General features: G+C 39.2%; 1 protein-coding gene across 2 annotated transcripts; it reads left to right on the top strand.

Moving 5' to 3' along the window:
* Positions 1–69: 69 nt before the first annotated feature.
* rnaseh1 (ribonuclease H1) lies at positions 70–9971 on the top strand. 2 transcript variants are annotated; one of them, XM_012962617.3, is made up of 9 exons: positions 70–428; positions 1862–2030; positions 3617–3735; positions 5089–5280; positions 6195–6294; positions 6975–7029; positions 8274–8358; positions 8804–8928; positions 9692–9971. In XM_012962617.3, exons 2-9 carry the CDS (start codon positions 1891–1893, stop codon positions 9782–9784), a joined length of 909 nt encoding a protein of 302 aa, XP_012818071.1. In that variant the 5' UTR covers positions 70–428; positions 1862–1890; the 3' UTR covers positions 9785–9971.
* The last annotated feature ends 2307 nt before the right edge of the window (positions 9972–12278 follow it).

Genomic DNA, 12278 nt, shown 5'->3' with positions numbered 1-12278 from the left:
AGGGCGGAAGTAAGACTTTCGCCTTACCCTCTTGAGAAATACTTTATAGTTGATTTTAATAAACTAGCAATATGTTTTATATTTCCATATGACGATTACGCTCTAAAGGCTAGTTACTTAACTGATATGGACGCTATAACAATGTGAAACGTGGTTAGTAATATTCCACAGGCTTGCATTTAATAACGCGATTTCAAGTATTCTGTCCCTGCCACGTTCCGTAGACGTTTCATGACGGCCAATGCGGAGGGAGTCAAGGAGACCGTAGCCAATAAGAAGAGTTGGAGAGAAAGCTGTATGTCTGTCCGGACGGTAATTTATCAGGAGGAGCGAGAGCGTTAGGCTGCTCCAGCACTGACATGGGAGGTATATGAGAAGCCTGAAGTACTGGAACAATTATCTCATCGGCAATTGGGGAATCATGACCTGTATGGAGACTTGTTGGGTTTTTTCTCATGCTACCCCACATACAGCTGCATACAGCCACTTCCCACATACAGCTGCATACAGCCACTTCCCACATACAACTGCATACAGCCACTTCCCACATACAACTGCATACAGCCACTTCCCACATACAGCTACATACAGCTGCATACAGCCACTTCCCACATACAGCTGCATACAGCCACTTCCCACATACAGCTGCATACAGCCACTTCCCACATACAACTGCATACAGCCACTTCCCACATACAGCTGCATACAGCCACTTCCCACATACAGCTGCATACAGCCACTTCCCACATACAGCTGCATACAGCCACTTCCCACATACAGCTGCATACAGCCACTTCCCACATACAGCTGCATACAGCCACTTACACATCTGTAGAAGCAGTCACTGAGCCACAAACACTACCTACAGCCACTGGCACTCCCTCCTACAAACTGGCATAACTAAATGAAACTAGGCCCTGAGGCAAATTCAATTTAGGGCTCATTCTGCCAAGATATATTGAAATTGCTCTTTTATTAGGGCCTGCATGGTCCAAATATACTCCTGCCTCCCTCCCCTGCAGGGACTACTTTTTCTGTAGTGTCACCCCTGCACCTACCTACTGTTTCTTGCACACATGCTCCCACATACAGTCACTGGTATACACACACACACACACACACACACCCCTAAATACAGGTATTTGTGTTGGTGGATCATTACACAAAACATCCAACTGGTTTTGTTAGGCCTGGGTACAGGTTTAAGAACATTTATTTAGGCTCAGTTTCCTGCTGGATTTATTGTGTGCCAAATGGTTTATTCTGTTGTTGGTGGACACTAGCAATCAACCATTATTTAAAATTTCAGCTTGGTGGAAAAATCACATGGATAGTGACTTGTGCAAATGTACACCACTGAAGAATATTCTACAAAACTGTGCTTAAAGCAAAATTTTGCAACCTGGCATATTCTTTTATTGTTATTAAAAAGTAATTAAAAAGCACTGAACAACAGAACAGGGGATGCAACTAACGTAGAATATATGCCAACCCTGACCGAAGCAATAGGTAAATAGAGCCCTGTTCATTGGAGCTCAATGAATATATGCCAGAATATATGCCAACACTGACCAAAACAATAGGTAAATGGAGCCCTGTTCATTGGAGCTCATAATCTAGGAAAATAGTAAAGCTTTTTTCATCCACCCTAGAAAGAACATATAAAATGCAATGTTTGTTTTTGGCTGACCGGTTTTGTTAGAGAGCTAATTTCAGTAGAATTGCCTGTGAGAAAATATTGTCTCAACACTGCGTATTACTGCCAGTATGACATCTAGGGGAAGCCGCCTTTCTTTTTCTCCCCAAAAGGAAGCAGCATTACACGAGCTCAATCTGAAACTCCTCTTGTTTTCCTTTTCAGAGTGTCTGCATTAAATCACCGGATGTTGCATGCGCGACATGCTCAGGATCCAGAACGCCTTTTCTTCTCTTCATTTACTCTGTTCTGCTGTTGGTGGTGTGCATAGTACTTTCATGAGAATGTTTTATGCTGTAAGGACTGGCCGAAAGCCTGGAGTCTATAATACATGGTGAGGGGGAAAAGATGAAAAATAGGGTTACAGGCATATTGCTGGCATTGTCCCAGTCTCCTGGTCTAGGTTACCATAGACTCCCATATCAGGCAATGTATACTTTCCCCAGTGCTGATGAAATGCGGATTACTAGATGATCAAAAAAATAGGTAGATTCAGAAGGACTCATTTGAGTAGTTAGATCAGATTTGTTATTTGCTTTAAACGGGTTGTTAACTTTTAGTATGATGTAGAGCAGGGGTCCCCAAACTTTCTTACTTGTGAGCCACAGTCAAATGTAAAAAGACTTGGAAAGCAACACAAGCACCATAAAAGTTCATGGAGGTGCCAAATAAGGGCTAAGATTGGCTATTAGGCAGCCTCTATGCACCCTATCAGCTTACAGGGGGCTTTATTTGGTAGTAAATCTTGTTTCTATCCAACTAAAAATTGCCACCAAGCAAGGAATTGAAAAATAACTCCCTGGTTTGGGGACACTGAGAGCAACATCCAAGGGGTTGGTGAGCAACATGTTGCCCCTGAGTCACTGGTTGGGGATCACTGATGTAGAGAGTAATACTGAGATTATTTGCAATTGATCTTTATTTTTCTATTTTCTTTTCTTCTAATTATTTCACTTTTTGTTCGGCAACATTTCAGTCTGGAATTTCAGCAGTTATCTGGGTGCTAGGGCTCAAATTACCTTAGCAGCCAGGTAGTGGTTTGAATGAAAGATGTCCTACTGATAGGAGAAGACCTGAAAAATAAGTAATCCAGGTATAGGACCTGTTATCCAGAATGTTTAGGACCTGGGGTTTTATGTAATTTGGATCCTCATACTTTAAGTCTGCTGAAAAATCATTTAATAAACCCAGTAGGATTGTTTTGCCTCCAATATGGAGTAATTTTTTCTTAGTTGGGATCAAGTACAAGTTACTATTTTATTATTACAGAGAAAAAGGAAATCAAATGTAAAAATGTGAATTATTCAATTAAAATTGAGTCTATGGGAGATGACCTTCCTGTGATTTGGAGCTTTCTGGATAATGGGTTTCCGGATAATGGATCCTATGCCTGTAGTAACAATAACAATAAAATTGTAGCCTCACAGAGCAATACTATTTGTCTGCTGAGGTCACTAACCCCCATTTGAATTTTTTAAAGTCAGAAGAAAAAGGCACATAATTCAACAACTATAACATACTAAAAGTTACCTTAAAGGTTAACCACCCCTTTAATAAACAGCAAGGTCTGTCATGAATCACTCTCAATTCTGCTGTAAAGTTTATAAAGAAATGGTTTGTTCTTCAAGTGGCTGTTCTTATTTATCCCAGTATAAACCTACATATTAACCTGGACACACACACAAAATGATTAGGTTGGCTAGTTTTATTGTTGTCACTCAAACCAGTACCCTGTGGTTGGGGCTAACTTTATAGTTTTTAGTATCATTACTCAGACCCTCCCCACTGACCGCTCTACTGCAGGTCACAGTTTGACTGATGCAAATACTGGTAGTGCATCATAAAATATAGACCATGAGACGATAAGACCTCCCCCATCATACATAACATGTCGCCTTTTGGATTTTTTTTCCAATGAAGGGATGAATGTAAAGAGCAGGTGGATAAATTTCCTTTAGCAAGGTACAAGAAGTTTGCTTCAGAAGAAGATGCCTGGAATTTTGTGAGAAATCAGGAGTCCTCATCAAAAAGTTCTTCTGGTAAGTGTAATCTGAGTGGTTCAGGTACAGGCAGTGATGCTCCATTCTGAGTGAACATCAGTTCACATGAATACAGACTCCTTGGAATTAAAGGACAAGGAAAGGCTAAGTCACTTGGGGGTGCCAAAATGTTAGGCACCCCCAAGTGACTTAAGTCGCTTACCTTCTACCCCGGGCTGGTGCCCCTGTTAGGAGAAAACAGCACCAGACCGGGGTACCTGCAGCGCTTCCTCCTTCGTTTTGGAAGGACTAAATGACAGGCGCATGTGCAGTAGAGTGAAAAGCCGACTTCTCGGTTAAAGTTCCACTATTCACTCTACTGCACATGCGTGTGCGACCGAAGCCGGAAGGAGGAAGCGCTACAGCTACCCCGGGCTGGTGCTGTTCTCTCCTAACAGGGGCACCAGCCCGGGGTACTAGATAAGCGACTTTGCCTTTTCTTCTCCTTTAAAGGGGAATTATACCCCTGAACATTGCAGCTCTGTGTAAAAATGTTTTATTTTAATGTCAAAACAGCTCGTGTAAAACACTGCTACATCTAAATAAAACATTTTCATAAAAATATACTTCTCTAGAAGTAACTGCCATTGGTTAATCCCAAATAGAAAATTTCTTTTTTTTAAAGGAGAAGGAAAGACACTCAGTCCAGTGTATAATCACATTGGCACTCTCCAGTGTATTAGTCTTTACAGGCCCTTTAAATAAACTTTCTGAGACAATTTGAAATTGGTCTTTATCTTTTGTGGAGTTATTTAGCTTTTTGTTCAGCACCTCGCCAGTTTAAAACTACTCCTTTTAAAAAAAAAAATAATGTCCAGTGCTGAATCAAACATATCATATTTTTTTTAATTATAAATAGTAACACAAATCACTTGTCAGTGGTATAGCCAAAAGCATCAGGGCCCCAGTGCAGAACTTAGTCCAGGGCCCCAATTGCAAAACAATGTGAAAAAAATATTAATCCAATAAAAAAATAAATAGACCAGAGATTTAATGGTTGGGTGTTTATTCAATAGATATATAATCAAACACAGTAAAAAAAAAAAACCCAAAAAACGATGTTTCTTTAATGAAAACCGTATTGCATAGACTAAGCAGAAATAGCAGGCTTGCCCATTCTTATGACTCATTTTCTGGTTTGTCATGCATTTTCCTTGCAGCTCTGAAGCTATGCAGAGTCCAACCTCAATCTGCTGCAAACTAGCATTTGTCCTGATGTTTTGTTATAATGTGAATTAGGAGCTAAAAATATCCCTGAAAATGTCATTTAAAAAAATAAGAAATTTGCATACAATTGCAGTTTACTATCCTGACAAACACTGGATTAAAATTGCATATTCCTGTATTTTTTAGTAGATACTGGTGAAACAAAAGAGCCTCCTACACAAGCTACAGGACTGCATAATGTGGTACCTCAGCAGAGGGCAAAGAGACCACTTTATAAGGCACAAAGCTCAAGCACTGAGGAAGCAGCACCTAAAAGAACTAAGCTCATTGATCTCACTGAATTACCATCATCACACAATGGAGCATTTAAATACATGGGTATGAGACCATTATATTTGTAATTAGTTTCTTTGCGATGGGTTCAGTCAGAAAAGGTTTGTTGGCTTCTGTTCTGCTGCTTAGAAAATGATGTTTCAGAGTCCTCTGATGCTTCTCTGGACAGTTCTAAGCAGAGAAACATCACAAAATGCTCTTTTTCTGACAAAACTAATTTTTAGCTGACTTGTCAGTTAGCCAAAATGACCAGCAGGTGGCAAATTCATTTCAAACTCATTATTTTAACTATTTCTCTAGTTTTTAAGGTATATACAGTGTAAAGTGCTTAGAGTGCTCTGAGCAATTTTACATTTATTTGTTTTGAGGGTTTACATTTCCTTTACAATGGTACCCCAGGCCGGTGCAGTTTTCAGCTAACAGGAGCACCAGCCTGGTGTACTTGTTCATGCAACCGAGCGACCCTCTTACTTTCCTCATCTATTTTTGGAATCCCAGGGCATGCGCAGTAGAGAGATAAAGCCTACCTTCTTCTTTAAAGAGATACTGACCCCTAAAATTAAACTCTTTTTTTTTTTAAAAAAATATTTCATAACATTGTCTTTGTATGAGCTTTATAACTTTGCCAAAAAAGTATTTCCTGATGCTTTTACATTACCTATCTGTTCCCCATGTTCCTCTATGAGGGGGCGGCCATATTTGTGCAGCAGGAGTATTAGAAGCTATAACTGACAGGTTGAGAAGGGACAGTCAGGTTGGTAAAACAGTCAGGGTTAGGAACGTCAAGCAACAATTGCATACAAAAGCAGGTCTATCAGTGAAAAATGATCAACATGACCTATCAACATTTTGGCACCCTCCCCAGTGATCGAGACTTTCCTTGTGTATGTGTACAGTTAGTTTCTCTTCTGGCTTTCCTTCCAAAGATTAAAAGTGATTGCCTTTGCTTGCTTTTGCAGGAGACTCTGTTGTTGTATACACTGATGGCTGCTGTAGCCAAAATGGACGGCTTAAAGCACGAGCTGGTATAGGCGTATACTGGGGGCTAAATCATCCTCTGTAAGTTTTTTTTTTTTTCCTGTAATAACAAAACCATACCTTGTATTTTATCCCAACAAATATGTCATTAATACTTATTGGTGGCAAAACAATCCAGTTGTGGAGATCCAAATTACAGAAAGACCCCTTATCTGGAAAACCCCAGGCCCCAAGCATTCTGAATAACAGGTCTCAAACCTGTTTATTATTTATATTATTTAATACTTTATACCAAATACTTAACGGAGGTTGCCCCCTGCTTCCATAAACTATATCCTAAAATATTAATTGTAAAATCTGTATCATATTCAGCCACACTTACAAACACATATTGTGTCGGCACTGGTAAATCATATGCAAGTTGCAGCACACGCTACTTTGTCAGCACCCACAATTATGCTGGAATTCTGGATAGTAACACAGATTTGCGTGCCATTTTCCACATCCCGCATTTTTCTTGCTTTTATAACAAAATTTTGTAACCATGCCTCATCAGTTTTAATTGGTTGTTTATGTGCATAACCTATGTTGCTAGCTCGTTAGCTTGCTGCTTGGGGAAGTTTAATTCAAACTTATTCTTCACCAGTGATGCCTTTCTTTTTGAAGAACAGCACCCTGGAGGTCCACTTCACTACACTTAGAAGTAATCATTCCGTTTTAATTGTGTCCTTTTAGTAAAATGAGTTTTTTGTTTTTAACAGCAACCTTGCAGAAAAGCTTGAAGGGAGGCAAACAAACCAGCGGGCTGAAATTCAGGTGCAGTACAAACTTTTGTAAAAAGTTCAATATTATTATTATTAATATTTTTTTTTTACTACTTAGTAGCAGCTACTTGTCACGGCTACTAAAATCCCTGCCATAGACAATACTGAGAATTGCCTCTGCTTAAACACACATAAAGCAGCATTGTTTGTTTCTGTAGTCACAACAAGTAGCTGCTACTAGTAGCTCTGTGTGTCTTCACCCTTATACATGCATACATTCATGATGAAATGAGAATGTAATCTGTTAGTGACTGGGACGAGGGCATAGACAGAAGTGTTTTGGTGTAAGGTGTTTTATGTTTGCAAGGGGGTCTGGCAAAACAAACTGGCTGTCCTTAGTAGCTGAGATTCACTTTAGATAAATGCATGGTAGATTTGTGTTTTAAACATGTGAGAGATCAGGTGGTCTTTTCCCTGACACAGTACACCTTGAGACTTCAAGAAACTCTTTTCTGAGTGAGCATTACTGAAGTCTCAAGGTGTACAGTGTTGGAGAAAAGACCATCTGATCTCTCAGATGTTTAAAACACAAATCTACCATGATCTGGTGCTCTAAGCATAGAATAACAAAACCACATTCAACAGCTTCAGACAAAATTGTCTGCTCTCCACTACTGAATATGTATAGGTGAGAGACCAAAAAGGAAGATAACAATAACATTTTAGACTCAGAGCAGTTTGTTTTTGACTTCTGGGGTCAGTGACTTCCATTTGAAAGCTGTAAAGAGGCCAATTGCAAAGTTGATAGGAATAGGACATTCTATACCATACTAAAAGTTATTTAAAGGTCAACCAGCCCTTTAAATAACTATTACCCACAGCCTAATTTATTAGGATATCTCTTAGGTATAATGGCCTCTGGTACTTGGGGATTACAGACTTAATCATTGTAAACGGGTTTACTTCCTGGAAGGACCAATATTTAATGTAATTTTGGTCTTCAATATGCCAAAAGCACATCATGGAACAATACATGGGCCTGGGATTGTTTCTTCATTGGACATTTTACAAATATCCGGTCCAGGCGCTAAACCTAATTTATCAGGTCATCATCAAAGGGGAAGTAAGTTTTTTGGTATGGCTAAGAATAAGCAATTGTTAAGGAGATCGTGTTCAAGTCACTGGCGCCAGCTGCACATTAACTAATGTTGCTTATTTATAGCAAATCCAAAGGCACACATCCGATAACCATAATATAAGATATATCATTAGCCTGTTTTTTTTTTTTTTATTCAGGCCGCATGCAGAGCACTTGAACTGGCCAAATCACAGAACATCACAAAACTTGTGCTGTATACTGACAGCATGTTCACTATAAATGGTAAGAATTCCCATCTTTCTAGGTTATTTAGCTGCCTAAACAGATAACAGATTTTACCAGCATTATGTCAACTAACATCCCTTGTATGATGACCTTACATGAACCTTATAGATTAAATGGAATAACATTTATATGAAATTAGCAAAGATTTATAGCAGAGATTTATTGCAAGTGACAAAACTTGAATAGCCTTTCCACCGGTAATTAAGTCAGTCGCTGGTGGAGGCCTATGCATTGCTTTGTTTTTCCGAAGATGCAGAAAGTTGCCTGCAGGAGATTACACAGGATATAAATAGAGTTTCAAATGATAGTACAACAGAAATACAATATTGAAGACCAATTGCATGTCTAACAAGTCAATATTGTAACACTGTGTACCTGTCAGTCAGACAATTTTATTTCATGTTTATAGAGCTCAACCCTAACCATGCTTTGTTCTGTTCAGGTATCACAAAATGGATTCATTCTTGGAAACGAAATGGTTGGAAGCTGACCACTGGGAAGAAAGTTATTAATAGAGAAGATTTTGAAAAGCTGGACAAGCTGACACAGGGCTTGGATATTAAATGGGTTCGTATTTTAAAAGGACATGGTCATGACAAAAGACTTAAACTCGCACATGCATAGGGATACATGGGAAGGGTAAGAAAGATGGTGACACTGCCCTAGTTTATTTTCCCAGGCCAGTGCATCAGCCCAGGGATAAAAATGTAGCAATGTAATTTGCTGAGGGGTGCCTACCACATTGGCACCCATTCCCCCCGCGAATTCACTTTTCTTTGTCCTTAAAACTGGCACACTTTAGGCTTGGACTAATTGATTAGAAGCCACTCATAAGTTTCATAAGTCAGAAAATAACCCCTGCATTTTGAACTGGGGTAATTCTTTTACTGGTAGCACATTCACTCAGGATTCTGTGTATATAGTCCACTTTCATTTCTACAAACTAAATAGTATTTAGTATATGTAATTTGCATATATTTGGCAGTTGTGAGTGAGTTTCCAGCAGCACCCATTGCAATGGGTGTCTTAATCGAGTGTTGCCCTGCATGATGTGTTTGTGCCACAAAGAGGGAACAAGCCTGTGTGTAGGGGACCCTAAATTGTGTGCTTTTGTTACTATTTAAATAGGTGGTAAGAAAATTTTGTTTAAGCAATTGCAGATCTTGCCTTCAGTATTTAATATTTCTATTGTCTATTGTGTTAACATATATCAAATATTTTTGTTTAACCAGTAAGTATGCAGTGCTTACTTGCTGGTGAATCTAGAGCCCCCTTTCTTATTTTATTACTGGGCCTAACAAGCAAAGCAACTTGTTTTTTTCCTGTATAGATGCACATCCCAGGCCATGCAGGGTTTGAGGGAAATGAAGCAGCTGACAGACTTTCAAGAGAAGGAGCCCAGAAATCATCAGAAGACCAATAAAACTGGAATACATTAACTGCTGCTCAGGCTGCGCCACTTGCACTTATAATGTACATAAGCAATGGACTTTTATGCTTCCTAGAAAACTTTTTTTGTTTTTTTTTATGCAAAAAACAAATTTGTATTTTTATGTAAAATTGTCACATTTAATTTAAAGAAATAAACTAATTTACTCAAGCAAAATCGAGTTCTACAGCCTGCAGAGCTTTCAAACCTGGAGTGGTGGTTGCCGTGAATTGCTTGTATGTGCTATACTAGGCCTGGACTTGGATTCGAAATAAGCCCTGGCATTTCAAGTACACAGGGGTCCAAACCCCCCCCCCCCCCACCTATGGCATCTTACAGCTGCCTCTCTGGCATTGGCTAGAATGCAGAGATTGCCAGTCCAGGCTTGTGCTGTACCCTCTGGGCTTATTTACATTTAACTTCCTTCCTATAACCCCCCCTTGTAACATTTACCCCTAAATTCACACAATTCACCCTGGTTATTTTAGTGTAAAACCCAAATATCAACAGGCTACTTCCACATGATTGCATAAATACACATCCCATGTAGTACTGCCATTAAGGCCCCAGAATGTGCTATATAGCAGGGGATTTGTCCAGCAGCTTACAGTGGGGACAGGACTCTAGTTTGTCATAATTTGTGCAGCAGCACCAATGCCCCATACACTGTTGCCCTAAACATTTTTTTTTTCCTGTCTTTAGTCTGATAGATGTCACCCCAATGTCATACAATGACAGGGAGACAAAATCCTTATTTATGCAAAGATGGGTGGTACTGATATGTATTTTTTTTCTTCCCCTGTTAAAAAAAAAAAAAAAAATACATTTTCATCTAACCATTGATAACACAACCCTTAATTTACATTCATTTCATTGTCAAGATATGAGCCATTTGTAACATGCTGATTATTTTCACAGAAAAAAATGAAGTGTGAAATAAACCTGTTGAGAAGTTGCTCTGCTTATTACTGACCAGACAAACATAAGATGAAACCAACAAGTATTGAGTTGGTGTTGCCTTTTATTGGCTAAGTAGATTAAAAAAATGTGAGCTTTTGGGCTACTTAGGTCCCTGCGTTAGGCACTGTATACACAAGAACTAAAAAAAAAAAAGTAAAATCATTCCCGTACAGATATTGATCAACATCCCTCAGCCAAGATCTAGTGATAAGGTTATAAGGATTTTAGTTATATATTTTAGTTTATATATCCCCCTTCGTTTGCCAGCACCATCACATCCCAGAGGCCATTTTCCCTCTCTGACATTTATATCTGCAAACAGCACGTGTGCTGTAAAGTTCATCCAATCAAGAATGCAGGCTTACACAGGCAGAACTTACTTTTATAAAAAAAAGTCCTGTTTGGATTGAGCACTGTGATGCTTAAGCTTAGCTCGGGCGGAGGTTAGGAGAAGAAAATAAGAGCAGACAGCTAGAGCAGAGTTTCCATGGGATGCAGTTTACAGGGTAACCCTTTTGCAATAAAAAAATAACAAAAGTGGTATAAAGGTGATACCTTTATTGCCTAACTAAGATAATCATAGCAAGCTTTCAGAACATTTTAGTTCCTTTTTCAAGCACAATGAAGCTGTGGTGCTCTCTGATATATATACAACATTCAGCTCATAGATCAAATAACCAGAAAAAAAGGAATATCTGTGTGGAAGGTGTTAACAAAGTCATATAAACGGTGTGGGGGGGGGGGGGGGACAAACAGATAAGGTACAGGATAATGTGGATCAAAGTGACTTGATATAAATTAGGGTAAGTTACTGAAGTGTGAAGTAAATGGAATTCCAAAAACAGAAACTTGAGTCAAGTGTAAGAAAGTCTTTTGGAGTATGGCCACTGGGTGCAGATCTCACAGGCCCCTAGCAGTATCAGGGTATTATTAGCCATATTCATATCTAGCCATAAAGCTTCTGTCCCTGTTAAGGCCGCATTGTAGGGGCAGTGTCGGACTGGGATGCCAGGGGCCCACTCTCCAAACTATTTTTCATCCACTTCAGACTCAGTCTCTATATTTTTCTAGTTTTTTTTTATCTTTACATACAATAATCTATTCTATATATCTAGTTGCTTTGTTCTCATAGTAATGACCATAAATTGAGCCAAATGGCCAGAAGCAGGAGGGCTCCTGGGCCCACCGGGTGTTTTCCTGGTATCCCTGTGGACCAGTCCGACACTGTGTAGGGGATTGAATTTCTGCATGAATTTACATTCCCATTCCTTTTGCTCCTGTTGTGTTTTAAAATTGCCCATTAGTACAGTAACTCGAAGGAGGACATCCCCGTGTGTAGTGTTTGTCCAGTTTCATTCACATATTGGTATGTGCATCGGTCTGTAAGTTCAAGGTGACAAGGTTACTACCCTTTGTTTCGATAGTGGTGCCTAGGAAATTAATTTTTGTTTTTGAGTGATTAATGTGTGTATCTATTGTGGAAGGAAAGGAGGTCCTCTTCACTTGCAATCCATATTAACTTAATGTC

This window comes from Xenopus tropicalis, chromosome 5 (assembly GCF_000004195.4).
Source record: "Xenopus tropicalis strain Nigerian chromosome 5, UCB_Xtro_10.0, whole genome shotgun sequence".
NCBI lineage: Eukaryota > Metazoa > Chordata > Amphibia > Anura > Pipidae > Xenopus > Xenopus tropicalis.
This window is presented reverse-complemented; position numbering and strand designations above follow the sequence as displayed.